At 40.3% G+C, this 16,720-nt stretch overlaps 2 protein-coding genes across 2 annotated transcripts; both read left to right on the top strand.

Annotated features, from left to right (window-relative positions):
• The first annotated feature begins 1,600 nt into the window (after window positions 1–1,600).
• On the top strand, window positions 1,601–8,552 carry LOC123872218 (CLIP domain-containing serine protease B9-like). The gene is made up of 5 exons (XM_045916404.1): window positions 1,601–1,616; window positions 6,513–6,681; window positions 7,738–7,913; window positions 8,257–8,357; window positions 8,438–8,552. Exons 1-5 carry the CDS (start codon window positions 1,607–1,609, stop codon window positions 8,468–8,470), a joined length of 489 nt encoding a protein of 162 aa, XP_045772360.1. The 5' UTR covers window positions 1,601–1,606; the 3' UTR covers window positions 8,471–8,552.
• Window positions 8,553–11,323: 2,771 nt separating this feature from the next.
• On the top strand, window positions 11,324–16,141 carry LOC123872216 (retinol dehydrogenase 7). Its single transcript, XM_045916403.1, has 6 exons — window positions 11,324–11,504; window positions 13,391–13,505; window positions 14,150–14,296; window positions 14,446–14,606; window positions 15,013–15,175; window positions 15,783–16,141. Exons 2-6 carry the CDS (start codon window positions 13,406–13,408, stop codon window positions 16,124–16,126), a joined length of 915 nt encoding a protein of 304 aa, XP_045772359.1. The 5' UTR covers window positions 11,324–11,504; window positions 13,391–13,405; the 3' UTR covers window positions 16,127–16,141.
• Window positions 16,142–16,720: the final 579 nt, after the last annotated feature.

Here is a 16,720-nt window from a genome sequence, read left to right as displayed (position 1 = left end):
CTTCTACAAGAACATTATTTCTTTTTGACACTAAGAGCCAAATTAAGGAAAATAACCCTCACAAACTCTAAGCTTTTGAAAGTTTCAACTTGAAACTCACGCCTGCTCTACGTTGCTCACGCCAATCGAATTTACAGAAAACTTGCACATCTTCGCAGTTGGTCGATAAAAATTAATCACTGAATATTAAAAAGCATCGTACTTAAACTAAGTCAATTTTAAAATATTAGCATTTCTTCGATACAAACACTTGTTTACGGGCCAGGACTCCATGAAAATAGCATGTAAAAGTTTTTTGATTAAGTAATATATTTTCATTTCATTTCATTTCAATAGTTTATTCGATACTAGCGACCCGCCTCGGCTTCGCATGGATAGCTTATTACAATGTTCGCAGGGATCCTGGTTTAATAGGGATTAAACTAGATTAGGGACTAGTAATTAGGGAAAATGTAGCTTTCTACTGGTGAAAGAATTTCCAAAATCGGTTTAGTAGTTCCAGAGATTACTTGCTACAAACAAACTCACAAACTTTACCTCTATTAGTATAGATTCAGCCAAGATTAATTTAGTACTTTTTTATGGTCGATTTCAATTTAAATCACGAATAGAAATTATAGTTTGACATAAAGTAATCTAATAAAATTACGTGCACAATTAGATAATCGCATAAAGCAATTAGTGGTAAATGCCTATTGCCACCTAAACACCCACAACCATTTCCGATATCAGATGACAATAACATACTAATATAAGCATTTGTTAATGACCATAATTTAATAGGCTGTATCATACTTAATCAAGAATAGTCAACAGAATGTGTTGTTGTGTTAGTTATATAAAGGTGTTTTGTAAAGTAAAATTACCTGAACATTAAAAATGACAAGAAATTGCATGAATTACCTCTTTTGGGTCAACATTATAATATATTTTGTAAGTGCCACTAGAAAAGGTAAGAATCTTCAATTCTACTGAACTTTGTGCAAATAACAAGATGAAGTTGAAAACTAAAACCCGACTAAACGTTGAAATATTACAGAAAAATGTTTTTCTGTCGCTTGGTGTTTTAATGTTGTAGTACATTTATGAACTCAGAATTTTCTCCTCTTTCATTTGACATCCCACTAGACTAGATACAATAGCAAAAAAAAAAAAATTTGGAGACCCCCACTTTTTTTGATGTAACATCCCTAAGGTCAATTTTTTTTGTATAAAATGTAGCATATGTCACCCAGACTTTTACAGCAAATTAATTGATACCTTATTCATCAGAATCGGCCCAGTAGTTTAGGCGCTATGGTGGAACACACAATATAATCTGGATACAAACATACCTCCATACATACAAACAAAGACTGCTAAAATCATAACCCCACCTTTTGGCTTTGCCGCAGTCGGGTAAAAAATACAGAAGAGGGTCTGTTGAACGTGTTTACTATATTACAATCTTTCACAGCTACATATTGGCTTTAAATGTTTCACAGAATATGCACTAAGGCAAAATCCAATTGATAGACCAACTTTGAGTAACCGATGCGCAGCCGAAGTGACTTTTCTGCCTGATCCTGGATCCCTATGCTGCGGCCGTGACCTGTATGACACCGATATGATTAAGGGTATGAATAACCATGGATTTCTGTGGTATAAACCATAGATTTAAAGTTTTATTTGGATTTCTGTGGTATAAACTATGAACATAAAATTGTAAATCTTGTTCTTTAAGTTCCCGATTCTTAATAACGTGCTGTGTGTTGTGCTGCGGCTCAACTTTTCTAATACGTAAAAACTGTTACTACTTTATACATTTTATGACTGCCATTGGAGACTTCCGCAATTTAGTCCATATTCTTAGTCCACAACCACCACAACTGCCTTTTGAATTTATCTTTTCACTGTTTGTAATATCAAACTAATTGTCAAAATACATATCTATGGTCAAAACGTGGTAGATACAATTATAGAGAATCAAAAGTCAAATCCAGACAGCCAAAGCCGTTAGGATAACGTTTCATTGATTGTTGTTGCACTTTTTTTTTTTTTTTTTTTTTTCTTCGGGGGAGGAAAAAATCCCTACGGACTTCTGCCTGCTGGCAGGGTGTGTCCGACTTGCACGGACTAAAATAACCTCCCCATGTCTGCCAAGGTGAGCACGGAACTGCGTCGCATTACATCATGCTGACCTCCTAGATCTCTATCCTCTTCTTTTCTTCTTTTTCTTTCTCTTCCCTTCGCATCATGGTAGCTCTCAGCATTTGGCTATATCTTAGCCAGGCGTCTTCGCTCGACAGCATGCGCGCCATAAGATTTTGGGCATTCACGTCCTCCGCGTCTGTCGATCGAAGCGCTTTTGCCCTTAGGTCGGCACTACCTGGGCATTCGAAGATTGCGTGTCTCGGGGTGTCCTCCTCTCCGCAAAAGTAGCAGCCTTCGCTTGGTGCTTTCCCGATTGCGAAGAGGTAGGTGTTGAACACCCCGTGACCGCTGAGCGCTTGTGTCAGCCAGCGATCTACTTCCCCATGCTTCCTAGTGTGCCATTTTTTCAGGTCGGTGATGAGTTCTCTGGTCCAGCTCCCTTTTCCTGCTCCCGACCATTCGTTTGCCCACTCCTTCAAGGTGTCCTCTCGCACTTCTAAAAGTGTTTGCTCCTTGCTATCGAACAGCTTAGCGCGTTCGCTTACCAGTTTCGCTATAGGGATAAGCCCAGCTATCACCAGCACGGCTTCAGTGGAGACTGTTCGATATGCTCCACAAATACCTATAGCTAGTCGTCTTTGGACTCCTTCTAATTTCTTCTTATACAGTTCCACCTTCATAGCTTCCCTGAATATTGGTGCCCCGTAAAGAATTATGGAGTGGGCTACTGATGCCAAAGCCCTCCTCTTGCTCGCTCGAGGCCCTCCTTTTGTAGGCATAAGTCTGTACAGTGCCTCTGTCAGCTTCTGGGCTTTATTGGCTACCTCCTCTATGTGTTTCTTGAAGTTGAGGCTTTTGTCGAGCCATACTCCCAGATACTTCACGTGGTCCTTCGGAGTTACCATCGCACCTTGAATTTTGAATTGTATAGGGTCTAGCCTCCGCCTTCCACTGAATACAATCGCCTCCGTTTTCTCTGGTGCAAGCTCCAAGTGCCTTCTTTGCATCCAGCTACGTATTCGCTCGAGCGCCCTATTTGCCCTGATCATGAGGGAAACCTCGGATCTAGCCACCACTACGAGAGCCAGGTCATCAGCAAAGCCCACAAGTTGGATGCCCTCCTCTTGTTCCAGCTTGAAGACGCCATCGTACAGAATGTTCCAAAGAGTTGGGCCAAGTATTGATCCCTGTGGTACTCCACTGCTGACTTTGACCATGTCTTCCACTCCATTACAATCTCTAACTCTTATAGATCTGTCTTCTAGGTAGCTACTTATCAAGTTTTGGATGTAGCCTGGGAAGCCTCTCTTACGCATTTCCAAAAGGATCTCTCGCCAAGACGCAGAATTAAAAGCATTCCTCACATCTAGACAGATCAGGGCACAGAGCTTTCTTGTTTTTAGCGTGCCCTGTCTTGCCACCATGGCAGTCTGGACTACTTTTTTTACAGCCATCAGTGTGGACCGGCCCTGCCTAAAACCATACTGATGGTCAGAGAGACCGCCGTGGTCTGGTAAAAGCTTCTCTATTCTGTTAAGAAGGAGTCTCTCCATGAGTTTGCCATAACTATCAAGCAAACAGACTGGTCTATATCCGGCCGGGTCTCCCGCTGGCTTATTTGGTTTTCTGAGTAAGACCAGACCTGCTTTTTTCCAATCTGCAGGAAACGTCCCAGCTGCAAAAGCCTCGTTTAAAACTGCTCTTATTTTCTCCGGTATAGCCTGCACTGCCATTTTGATCACTTCGGGCGCAATAAGATCAGGTCCTGGCGCTTTTTTTAGTTTAAGACCTTCAGCCGCCGTCCTTAGCTCTTCTTCCGTAATTTCCGGCATCTGAGAGGCGTCTCCCATGATGCGGCCAAAATCTTCATGGAACGGGAACAATACTTTGACCACGGTTTTAATTAGGTCCATTTCCAAGCTGGGCGGACTTTGCCGTAGTTTTTTGGTGACAATCCTATATCCCAGTCCCCAAGTATCCTTATCCACATCATCACAGAGCTCTTTCCATTTTTCTGCCTTTGACTTTATGATGGCTGTTTGCAAATCCAGTTTCGCTGCCCTATATTTCTCTCTGAGCTCCTGCATTTCTACTTCTTTGCTTTCATCTCTGGTTGAGTTTTCCCTACCCCTTTTCCTTCTCTCACGTGTGTAGTCTCTGCGACATCTTGTGCAGTGAGCTCTTTTCGCGCCAATTAATTTACTCCACCAATATACTGGTGCTCGTCTGTAAACTCCTTTTCTGGGCATCGCCCTATCACAGGCTTTTGTGGTCTCTATCACCAATTCTTCTGGAGAGCCAATTTCACTTTCTTTAAGCACACCTTCTAGGACTTTCTGATCAAGCTTATCCAATCTCCATCCTACCTGTGTTTCGATTGGTGACTTCCTTTCATGTTGAAGTATATTAAACTTTATATATCGGTGCCCACTTAAGCTATCTTCCTCCAGGACTTGCCACTCAGTAACTCTCTTTGTCATACTTGCGTTGGCAAATGTAATGTCTGGGGTGGAGTTTTTCTTACCTCTTTGAAACGTTGGGGCGACTCCTTCATTCATTATAACCATGTCCATACTCGCGAGCATTTCCATGATTAGCCGACCTCTGCCATTTTCGGTTTTGTTGGACCAGACTTTTGACGCTGCATTGAAGTCCCCAGCTACCAAAATGTCTCCACGCTGTGACTTGATGCTTTCAAAAAGCTCATCTAGGTCTCGCTCAAAGTCCTCAAAACTATGGTTCGGCGAAAAGTAGCAACTAAAAATCGTGAGCCCAAAAATTGCTACCGCAATGAACCCGTTTCCTTGCGCCACTATTTTAGCATGGGTGCCTTTATTATAAATAACTACAGTGGCATCCCCTCTATGGTCTGTGATCCATTCACGTACTTGCACTATTTTTCTGTTTGGCTCCGCCACGATGGCTAAGTCTATGTCATATTCTTTTGCCGTCACTTCGAGCAGGTCGTGGGCGGCTCGCGTTCTGTCCAGGTTTATTTGCAGGACCTTTATCTGCGAGCCTATTGCACCGCTTCCTGCTCCTATACCCCGTTTTTTGGCACTTTGATCCTTCCGCCAGGCACCTTTTCTTTCCAAGACGGGCAACTTTTCGAGCCCATTCGATGTCTTGTATTGCTCTGGCCTTTATCCATACAGATAGCGCATGCTGTTTCCCGCTCGCAGTCTATGGCCTTATGCCCCTCGATGCCACAGTTATAGCACTTTTTGCTTCGGTCCTGGCCTGGGCACGCCATTGAAATATGCCCGTATTCGAGACACCTGTAGCACCTTTTTCTTTCTACTGAGAGCCTGATTGGGACCCTCATCCATCCTATCTTTATCTTTTTCTGGTCTGCAAGTTTTTGAGCTTCCTCCTTCGGAAGCTCGACCAGGGCTGTCTTAATACCGTATCGGTTCTCCCAAAAACTCTTAACGTGGAATTCCTTCACCTTTTGTTTTAATGCCTCCTCCACTTCTTCTTTTTCCACTGTGGCATCTAGTCCTCTAATTATAACATCGGCAGACTCTTTTAGCGCTCTAAGTGTTAAATTTGGGCACAGTTCCCCCACTTTCTCTTTTACTTGCACGGCGTTTCCATCTTGACCTTTCTCAAGTTCAAGTAGTATATCGCCCCTTCTGGTCTTTCTTACCTTAGAGAATACTACTTTCTCACTTGCTAGTCCCGACTTTACCTCTTTAAGTACGCTGGCATAGTCACGGTCTCTTACCTCGACTAGCAGTGCTTCGGGCTTCGCGATTGGCTTTCTGCCGCTTGGCTTTTTCCCCAGCTTATTTTTTCCTTTCTTCTTAGCTTTCTGATTTGGGGCTTTTTCCTCTTCCCGATTCCTCCCTGTCTTTGTCAGTAGATCTTTCTCGATCTCATTCTCTTTTTCCTTGTCCTGCACTCGATTGATCTCCGCCGGATATCTTCCTAATCCTTTGTTCCTATTTCTCTCTTTTTGGCGTTTCCCCTTCGATTGTACTTCCTTCCAGTCAGTTTCCGTACCCAGATCATCATTCCATTCTAATCCTTCCATCTCGCCTCCGGTCGATGTATTTGTACCTTTATCTTCTACCACCACTGCTACTCTCTTTGCTCTTTTTGGAGTTCTCTCCATCTCTTCGCTTTTTTCTCCTATTCTCATTCTTCGGACATCCATGACCCGTCCACACAGCTTTTGCAGTTCTCGCAGTCTTGTCTTAATTTCATTAGCTGTATTCTTGTATGGCCCTTGTTGATTGTTGTTGCACTATACTTAGCTACTCTACCTATAAGAACGTGAAGTACCTATTCCAAAAATAAAATTAGGTGTCTACCTGTCTAACTACCAAATCTATTACACTTACTTGATAATTATTATAATAATTACGAACTTATAGATGGAACAGAAATCGAGTTGGACCAGTTCCCTTGGTCTATCCTAATAAAGGCGACGTTCAAAAATGGCAACGACCTATCACTATTTAGTTGTGGGGGATCTTTAATTAGCCGTCTATATGTGCTGACTGCTGCTCATTGCGTCTTCAGACCTGGAGATACATTAGTTGGGTAAGAAGCTTTCTGATTATCAACCCATCTACTGAAACTGATTACTGGCCTCCTACAAGATCTGGACTCTGGACAAATGCGGATCTGCAGATTTCACACACATTACAAAATATTATGTCACACTAGCTGATGCCCGCAGCTTCGCCCGCGTGGATTGGTCAGATCCCCTGCAGCATCAGGATTGAGGAGTTGGACTCCAAATTTTTTAGGAAACAATGTCGCAAAGTTCCTCTATCGATTAAAAAAGAAATGACGCAAATCGGTTCAGAAATCTCGGAGATTTCGGTGTACATAGGTAGAAAAACACAACTCCCTTTTTGAAAGTCGGTTAAAAAAGTAGCCTATGTTACTCCCTGGTCAATTCTCTACTTGTCTGTGAAAATCCCGTCAAAATCGGTTCAGCCGTTCCCAAGATTAGCCTTTTCAAACAGACAGACAGACAGACAGACAAAAATTTTAAAAAGTGTGATTCAGTTATAGTATCGTTCAAATAACCATATGACCTTAATATGCGGTAGTTATTTCGAAATTACAGACAGACACTCCAATGTTAGTTATTAGTATAGAAAACGTGTGATTCAGTTATAGTGTCGTTCAAATAACCATATGACTTTAATATGCGGTAGTTATTTCGAAATTACAGACAGACACTCCAATTTTATTTATTAGTATAGATTATCCCCTCTCGATATTTTCCAGCAAGAATCTTACCGTATAATAATTACAGCTGTAAAATCATTGCCACTTGGCCTGCAGACCAGCTGTTGATTAAACATAGTCATCGTTACTTTCTGTGATATTATTAATTAAATAAGGGTACACATACTAACTGATGGCTGCGACATCGTCCGCGTGGGTTAAAGTTGTCAAAAATACCACAGGAATTCTCAAAGTTTACGGAAGAAAATGCCACATAGTGTGATCCCCGTGTAAGATGCAAGCTATTACTGACTAACAATTAATATTTAATTCCTATCATTGAATTCCTACAGAACAATTGCACCAGAAAAGAAAACAAGGGAAAGCTTTTTTTTAATATTCTCATGATTTTTTAAGCATCGATATAACGCTCATAGAATATGATGAGAATTGTGTCGAAATAGAAAGAAAACCTAATTGTGCTGACAGCGTTTTGCTGCAAGTCGAGAAGGTAGTACATCATCCGGGGTTTAACGATGAAAAGCTTCTTCATGATATAGCACTGATAAAGCTTCAGGAATATACAATTGCACGTAAGAATTGAAATTATCAAATTTTTATCGAATCACGTAGATCAATAGAGAATATAGAGCCTCAATAGCTCAACGGTTGACGAGCCGACTGAATTCCGAAAGGTCGGCGGTTCAAACCCCACCCGATGCACTATTGTCGTACCTATTCCTAACACAGCTTTGCGCTTAGTTCGAGGGGGTTTATTAAAAAAAATGTACTGTAGAAGCACACCTCTGAAAGAAGTGTGAACACCTTGTACAACTTTTAGAAGCGTTCTTACCTATCCTACATACGTTGTCTGTCCAAATATTTAGTCCCTTTAGAACACAAATGATTGATTATTTATTATTTTCACATTTCCAGGATATATAACACCTGTATGCCTCCCGAAAATCGACGTAGACCATTTGCACCTGGTAAACCTGCCACTAGTAGTAGCCGGATGGAAGCGCAATGGTCCACATGTTAGTGACATCAAACATTCGACTTTGGTCCACTTAGTATCTCATGCCGAATGCCATAGGTTCTACCCGTTATTAAGCAGCTCACACCTTTGTGCAGCCGGCCGTACTGGTGAAGATACACGTATGGGCGATTCTGGAGGACCTCTAATGATGAAGTTTTCAGGAAGCTATTATGTAATTGGTGTAGTTAGCGGAAGAAGAGAAAACAACGACACGGGAAAGACAATACCATCACTCTATACAAATGTGTTCCACTATATACATTGGATTAGAAGTAATATTATTAGAATTTAATGCTTACACTTTGTTTTCATTTAATAAATATCGATATTTTGATTATTTATATTCCCGTACTTACAAAAAATGGTACCTAGGTAGATAGTTACGCCCAGCATGGACTAGGTACTTATACATACCAATTATTCTCTGACATCGACCATTTAGGTGCTCGAAAAAGCTTTTTGATTAAAATTAATGTTCTGAGCCACATCTGGTGTATTGTCTCACGACTTAAATAATTTTAAGAACTGTCAAGACTTAGTCAAGGCCAAGGGGGCCCAACTTTCTATAGCGCTCCGTCATAAGTTATTTTCTAACTTTTAATTATTTTAACTCTTTAAACAGACTGACCGACTTTGTACCTTTTGAGGTACGGAACTCTAAAAATGTAGGTACCTAATAAAACTTTTGACAGTAAATATTTTGGCGAAGTACCTACGTAGGTACACAATACATCAAAGCACTTAAATGAGCAAACACTATTATCAGAATGTGGCCGGGGGCGCGCAGATTTCCCCTGAGAGCCCTTCTCTTTAAAAGTGTCGGTGGGATGACCGCTATTCCGTGAACGGGCCTTTTAAATCATGCCGAAAGACAAAAGGAAGATCTAAAATGAATTTCGGTAGAAGTAGGAACTTTATTTTAACTTTATTTGTAGTAAAGATTCAAGAGATCATATTTTTTATTACTACTTACTTATTTTGGCTCTTCTTCTCCATTCCTGGGTTTCTTTTCCACCACTTAGACGTACTTAGTTGTCCATAGTAGGTAAGACCGCTGGCTCGCCTCCCGCTCTCGCAAGGCCGAAAGAAAGTCCATACAAGAGATCTTCATAATATTATGTCTAGCAGAGGGCGTCTATCGGTTGATAATGATGATGATAAAGTTAGCCTACGAGACGTGTTAGATGAGAACAAAACTTTCGTATTTTTAAGAACAAATTTTGATAACCTCTTCTTACCTTGAATTTGTATTTAAATAGGTACCTACCTGTTGTATACGTACTCGTGGTGTTAATGCCACATGTGCAGACATGCAAGGATTACATAGGGTATATTCTATCTTGAGCGAGAGAATTTATACAAAACCAGTGCCACAAATAAGGGTCAAAGCGATAAATATCCACGTCGTGACTCGTGTCACAAATTAGCGAGTTTCCCACTGGGAGTGAAAATGGCATGTTTTGTATTTAGTGAGTAGGTACCTTCCGATAAACGTTAAGGTCCCAAGGTGTCGGGATGGTGACCCCCTGTGGTAAGGTCGCCATTCTAACACCCGACACAATATGAGAAAGTAATTTTTTACTCGTTACTGTGACCCCGCCTCGAAAAATGGAGTTGGATTAGGAGACTGCTAATCCCTAATATCCAGCAGTAGACAGCTAAGGTACCTATTCTAATATTTGCTTTCAGAGCAAAGTATGCCAGACAGGAAATTACTCTTATATGAGCTAATTTAATACCAGAACGATTGATTTTCAATAGTAATATGCTACGAGTAAAACGGGATAAGTTTTATTTATTACCGAACACCGAATGCACGCTCTTCGCCACGTGAACGCCATGAAATACCCATTCATGAATTATTATACTCATATTTCTCAAATCTCAAAGTCGACACTATTGTTTGGTGTCTACCACACATAGGTCTCTCTAAGATTTAACTCAATTGATTCTGAGGTATAATACAGAATATTCCTATATAGTAATAGTTGGGCGGAGTAGGGACTCTAGTGACATTATAATATCAACGTATTTTCGAAATACTTTGAAACCGATCCCGAGGGAAGTGGAGCAGAAATACAAGATTACTTCCGTTCTATTGAACGCTCTAATCCGTCAGTTGGGTATTCGTGCCGAAATGATCCTCTTTTATTGGGATCTCTTTTGTTCTAAGGTTCAACATTATTTAAAAGTTTATAAAAATTCTAAGATCGTGAATAAAGAAGCCCGTACGTTCTTAATTAAAATTGCAAGCCCACTTCAACTCACTCATGGAAAAGACCTTATGGATCTCAGACGCGTGATTTTGTATTTTATTTTTGAAAATAGCTCTGATCAACTATTGCGTGTAAGTGTGTACCTAAAGGTTCCTAAACATAATATTATAAGTAAAAGCAGCAGGGTTGCTGTAGTGATATTAAAAAACCGGCCAAGTGCGAGTCAGACTCGCGCACCGAGGGTTCCGTACACGAGTATTTTTCCGATATTTTGCACGATAAATCAAAAACTATTATGCATAAAAATAAACGACAATCTGTTTTAGAATGTACATGCCCTTTCATATGATACCCCACTTGGTACAGTTATGTTACTTGAAAATTTAAACACATTTTAATTTCTTTTTCTGTGATGTAACCACAAATTCACGGTTTTCGGATTTATTCCTTAACTTGTGCTATAAGACCTACCTACCTGCCAAATTTCATGATTGTAGGTCAACGGGAAGTACCCTATAGGTTTTCTTGACAGACACGTCGGACGGATGGACGAACTTACAGACAGACAGACAGACAGGCAGACAGACAGAAAGACAGACAGACAGACAGGCAGACAGACAGAAAGACAGACAGACAGCCAGGCAGACAGACAGACAAAGAAACACTAAAAACTACGTACCTAGATAGTTTATAGTTTACCTACATGAACATTAGGAATTTTGATTCAATTCCATCTATAACAAACACATTGTAAAAACTGCCGGTGTCATATGTGAATCTTTTATCACAGCAAGACGTAATTCAAACATGAAATTCGTTATAAATATGCAACGAAATCTGACACCTATTCTGTATGCAATGCTTCGGGCAAAGATCTGCAAAACGTTCAGTTTATTCCTGGCACTGTTCATAAAAACACGGACACACAGGTAAGTCAATTCAATATTGGAATGTCAATTCAATATTTTTTTTTTCATTGTTTTTTTTTTTTTATTGAAAATATTACAATAAAACTTAAAGCTAGCCTTATCTAATTACTATACAAATCATGCCCGCGTGGAATGGTGCCAAGAATACTAGCTGCATTTCCGCGTTGGACAGCCAGGCTGATCCGTTGCGCAAAAAATGAGCCAGCCCTTCTGTCACCCGATGAGGCTATTAAACGCGGTGAAATGTCTCGTAAAAATTTCTTTGCACTAAGACTCCATGGCCCCAGGGTCTCCACGGCAAACGGAACAAAAATGTAACTCTCAATAAGAGAGGCATACTTGCGCCGCTTGCCGTTTTCAGCCATTTCTGCTGCGGCTCCCGGTCTTGATACTGTCTCCCTGATATGACACGGGGCCAATGTGTCAACGCACGTTGCGTCCCACATTAGCGCCCGTCCCCGTTCCCAGGGAACCAGCGTCAATCCATCAGGTCTCTTGCCATCATCCCGACTAATCCCTGCCGGCTCAATGAGCGCAGGAACGTCTATGGTGGCAAGAGCCCTTTTGATTGTGTCGTTAAGAGAGCCATGCCTAAATAGCCTACCAGCGCTCCTTTGGCAAGAGAGTCCGTGGATTCCAAATTTATCAACCTCTTTTCCACACGGACATCTGTGCTGATGGCACAGCGGTGTTCCCAATCTGAGACCTAGAGCCACACGAAAACTTTCATTATTTAAAAGGGTGCCGAGATTCTTGGATGGCAAGGCATGAAGCCAATACCCAGATTCCTTTTCCGATAATGCTAGGAGCCTGGCTTGATCTCTGTCACTTGTAAGATTTTGCAGCAAATTTGAATGTGTCAGCTGAACCAATGGCAAATCCCAAAGTTTTTGTGTAGAACGTTCCTTCGGATAATCGACATTGGGACATCTGACCTTCCAACTCTCTAGGGCCTCTGTGGCATAGGTCAATGATATTGAATTTGATTTGAGAATTTGAGAGCTAAGCTCTCTTATACTATGCACAGAGGACAGAAAAGCTGGAAGAGCTACACTGGAAATTTTCCTCACGCCGATGCCACCGTACTTGACCGGTAAAGTAGCTTGGTTCCAGGAGTGCTCATCAAAAGTTAAATTTAGAATTTGTTCTAGTGTACTTTTAAGGATGGCATCCATACTATCGAGTAGTCCAGGAAATTTCCAAATTGGGCTCGCGCGAAGGATATAAATTAATTTAGGTACGAAAAGGCAATATTTTAGGATCGAAAATGCAATGTGAGAATTTAGAGCGCCCAATTTGTCGGTATTAGCCGAAAATGTTCTAATTTTTTGATCCAAAAGTGGTTGTATGGATTCATTGTAAAGAGGAGCACCAAGAAGGCAAAGTGAATGTTTATCGAGTATCTTAATGCTAGGGGTAATTTCATTAAATAATTCAGAGGCCAATCGTATTCTATCTTGCGACAGTTTTTCTGTGAAAAACAATTCGCATTTCGAAAAATTTAGTTCTAAACCAATTTTGCCAAACTGTTGCTTAATATGCTTAAGATCTTTTAGAACGTCATCCACGTTGCCCCCAATGGTTCCATCATCAAGATACCATATGTTAAATTTAGATGTTAAATTTGAAATATGGTTATGGAATATTGGTTGAAATAAGTAAGTTAATTCTGAGTACCCTATCTACCCTATACGATAAGTACCTAGGTACTCAATAGTGTAGATAGGTATTATGTATTAGACCGTATGATTATAATTTAGGTAGGTACCTACCAGTAATATAAATGAATGAAATCGCTACAATTCACCGAGTATTAGTCCATGAGTTCACCTTGGATTTTTTTTTTAATAAAGTAAAGACAGAGAAGTTTTAATTATTTTTTTCAGGCTAAGAAGTAAGTAATGTCTTGGACGAAGGTTGTAGCCATAACAGGATGCGACAGTGGCCTCGGCTGGGCCATAGCAGCGCGGGCCGCGAGAGAAGGACTGGTCACAATAGCAGGTTTGCATTCTTCCTACCTATTAATATGTCCTGCACAATGACGTACCCACTCGACAGACTAAAAGCAGATAGTTTACTCACATTACCCACGGCTTTATCCGCGCGAAAAAGGTCGAGTTCCTCATTGCTGAGGATCGTAGTAAAGCTGTAATAGCCTGGTGGTTAGGACGTCCGCCTTCTATACGGGAGCTTGGGGGTTCGATCCCGGGACTTCTAACTTTTCGCAGTTAGGTATGTGCGTTTGAAGAATTTTTGCTTTAACGGTGAAGGAAAGCATCGTGAGGAAATCTGCATGCCTGAGAGCTATTCTCAAAGGTGTCTGAAGTCTGCTAATCCGCACTTGGCCAGCGTGGTGGACTTTAGCCAAACCCTTCTTCACGGCGACAGCTGAGTCGGCTGTGATTGGCTGTGACAGGGTTCCATTTTTAACATTTTGGTGCGGAACCCTAACAATATAAGAAAAGTTGCTTACGTAGCAGTAGATAGGTAGGTACGCGACGGGACCAAGCGTAGGCAAATGATATCATAATTATTTATTATTAAGAAATGCTTAGTAAACGGGAATTTTGTCAGCAAATCATATTTTTTTTTTTATAAATAATTGTATTGTATTTAATATTTACCTGAGTACTTTATTGTTACAGGAATGTACAATGGTTCCGATACTGAAGCTGCTCGTGCTCTCAAAAATCTTTGTGCCCATCCGTACAAATTAGATGTTACTGACTCGAAAAGCGTGACTGAGTTTCAAAATTATGTCAAAAACGTGTTACAGGAAAATCCAAAATACAGTAAGCCGTAAATAGATTAAACCTAGTAACAAATTCAATTTTTTTTACGTATACTTAGCTGTCGCCTCGGAGCAAGTACAGACAGTTATGACCACTAATATTGCAGATTTATTTAGTACTAATCTAAAGTTTCCCCTTGTTAATTTTAGAACTGTATGCTGTAGTTAACAACGCAGGAGTTATGACTGTCGGAAACTATGAATGGCAAACACCGCAAATGATAGAAAACATGATAAACGTCAATTTACTTGGAGCGATGAGGGTAGTTTCTTCATTCTTGCCGGAACTAAGGAAAAATGGTGCTATTAATGTAAGTTTTATGTCTTTAGAGTAAAACATGTACATAAAAATTGTGACTGTATGTACTTATTTAGTGGCGGGTGGTGTATGTCGCCTGCTGCATGTTGTACCATACAGATTTGTAGCAAATTAAGGTTTGATTAATAGCAAATTAAGGTTTTTACTCCTTGGACATTAGCGTTTTCAAACAGTACCTACTTTAGTTTGAGGGCAGAAGCAAAGCACAAAGATGCGACAGATATCTAACAAAAGGCGACCGGATCATACATTTTATATGAAAAGACTCATGGAAAAGATGTAGGTAAACTAAGTCCAGGCCCTTTAGCATGCTAATCGTTTAGCACTCCTCCACATTGCTCGAGCGTTACGCCAGTGTTCAGAGTGATTATTTCCAACTAAAGTTTCCCTCACGACAGGACTTCAAACCCCGTATCATAAACGTCGCAAGTCACTGCGGATTGCAGGCGTTACCATGTTTCGGACCTTACAGTGCCAGCAAAGCGGGACTGCTGGCCTGGACACGTGCGCTACATCTAGAACACTTCCGCGATGGCCTCAGTGTTATCTCTTTTATACCAGGTAGGTACATGTCGTAAAACAGATTTACGATAGGTATACTATGTCGTAAAACTGTGGTACGAGTTTGAATATAGGTAAATAAGTACCTAATTAAACAACAGAGCTGCTGAACGGATGATTTGTGGTTTCTCCCTAGGTATAACCTACAAAATTTTCTTTTGGAGCGGTTTGTGTGGTATTATGAGATAGAAAAATGAGGTAAAGCAAATAGACAACATTTTGAAATGACGCGCCCCACTACATAATTTTATTTAGTGATGTGTAAATTGCGGTGGTGGGGCGCGACATTTCAAAATAGACAAGCTCTACATACCTAGATCTCAAGAATAAAATGAACGATTTATTTAAAACACCAACCACAGGATTTAAGACTCAATTAGGCATCTTGACGCAGTGAGGAAGCGCAGTACTAAATTATCTTTTTGGAGGTAAGGTTTAGTATAGGTAGGTATACCTACCTAGGTATTAGTTACATTGGAATATCATAGAAGAAACGCATAGCGCGTTTTCGCATCGCTTCGTGCCATTGTGCTTTGAACCAAGTATAGGTATTAAGTATGTTGGTTTACTATGATTTTATTTTTTATTGTTTTCTAAACTGTTACAGGCGGATTCATTGGATCAAGCAATTTAACCATGAATCAAGTTGAAAATGGAAATAAAATGCTCAGTCATTTAACTGAAGAACAGAAATCGATATATGAAAAAAGAATAAGAACTTTGAACAAATATTTGGGGCAAGCATCAAATAACACGAGATACGATTCTCTGAGCAATGAAGTTATTATTGAAACTTTTGTAAAGGCCCTCATCGATAATAAGCCGAAGCAAGTTTACAAAGTTGAGCCATGGCGTTATAAATTCTATTATAATTTATTAAAAATGCCATTTCCCGACATAATGTATTACTGGATAATAAAAAAGTTTCTAGCCTTCCCCGATTCTGAATAAATTTTGTTTTAATTTTTTGGTGGTTTAATTTTTAAACATACCTACCATACTTACCTGCCTAATAGCACAGAAAACTGTGCTAAAATAGGACTAATTTATACATCGATGGTCTAATTACATTTACTTTCAAGTTTCAACTTGCGTTAGACTCATGCGCTAACTGCGCGGACGTATGCCTGTGCGAATTTCTCGTGTTCGCTGGCAATAGCGCACGCAGCATCAAACTCTGTGGTACACGCAATAACGCACGCACTCTCTTGCAAGGACTCCTTCGTGTGTTACGGGGAAAAGTTGAAAAAGTGTTCAGCTATAAAACAGTAAATAATCAATTCAAAACCCTCCAAATTAATGGCACCAGCAAAAGTAGTAATATAATGTAGCAGGTGACTACCTACCAACAGTTAAAATTAGTTTTGAATAACGACGTTGGTCAACAAAAGTATTTTTTTAATGACGGCGTTGGTTAAAAGTTGTTTGACTGAACCTGGACTGAACAAAAATAGGTTAACTTTACTAATTTTAACTAAAAATATCGGTAGAATGGTAACTAGTCACGGCCGACCCAACTTACTACAAACCAGACCAGAGGCAGTT

The sequence above is a fragment of the Maniola jurtina genome, chromosome 14 (genome assembly GCF_905333055.1).
Source record: "Maniola jurtina chromosome 14, ilManJurt1.1, whole genome shotgun sequence".
NCBI lineage: Eukaryota > Metazoa > Arthropoda > Insecta > Lepidoptera > Nymphalidae > Maniola > Maniola jurtina.
The sequence above is the reverse complement of the archived record's forward strand: the minus strand, read 5'-3'. Positions and strand labels throughout refer to the sequence as shown.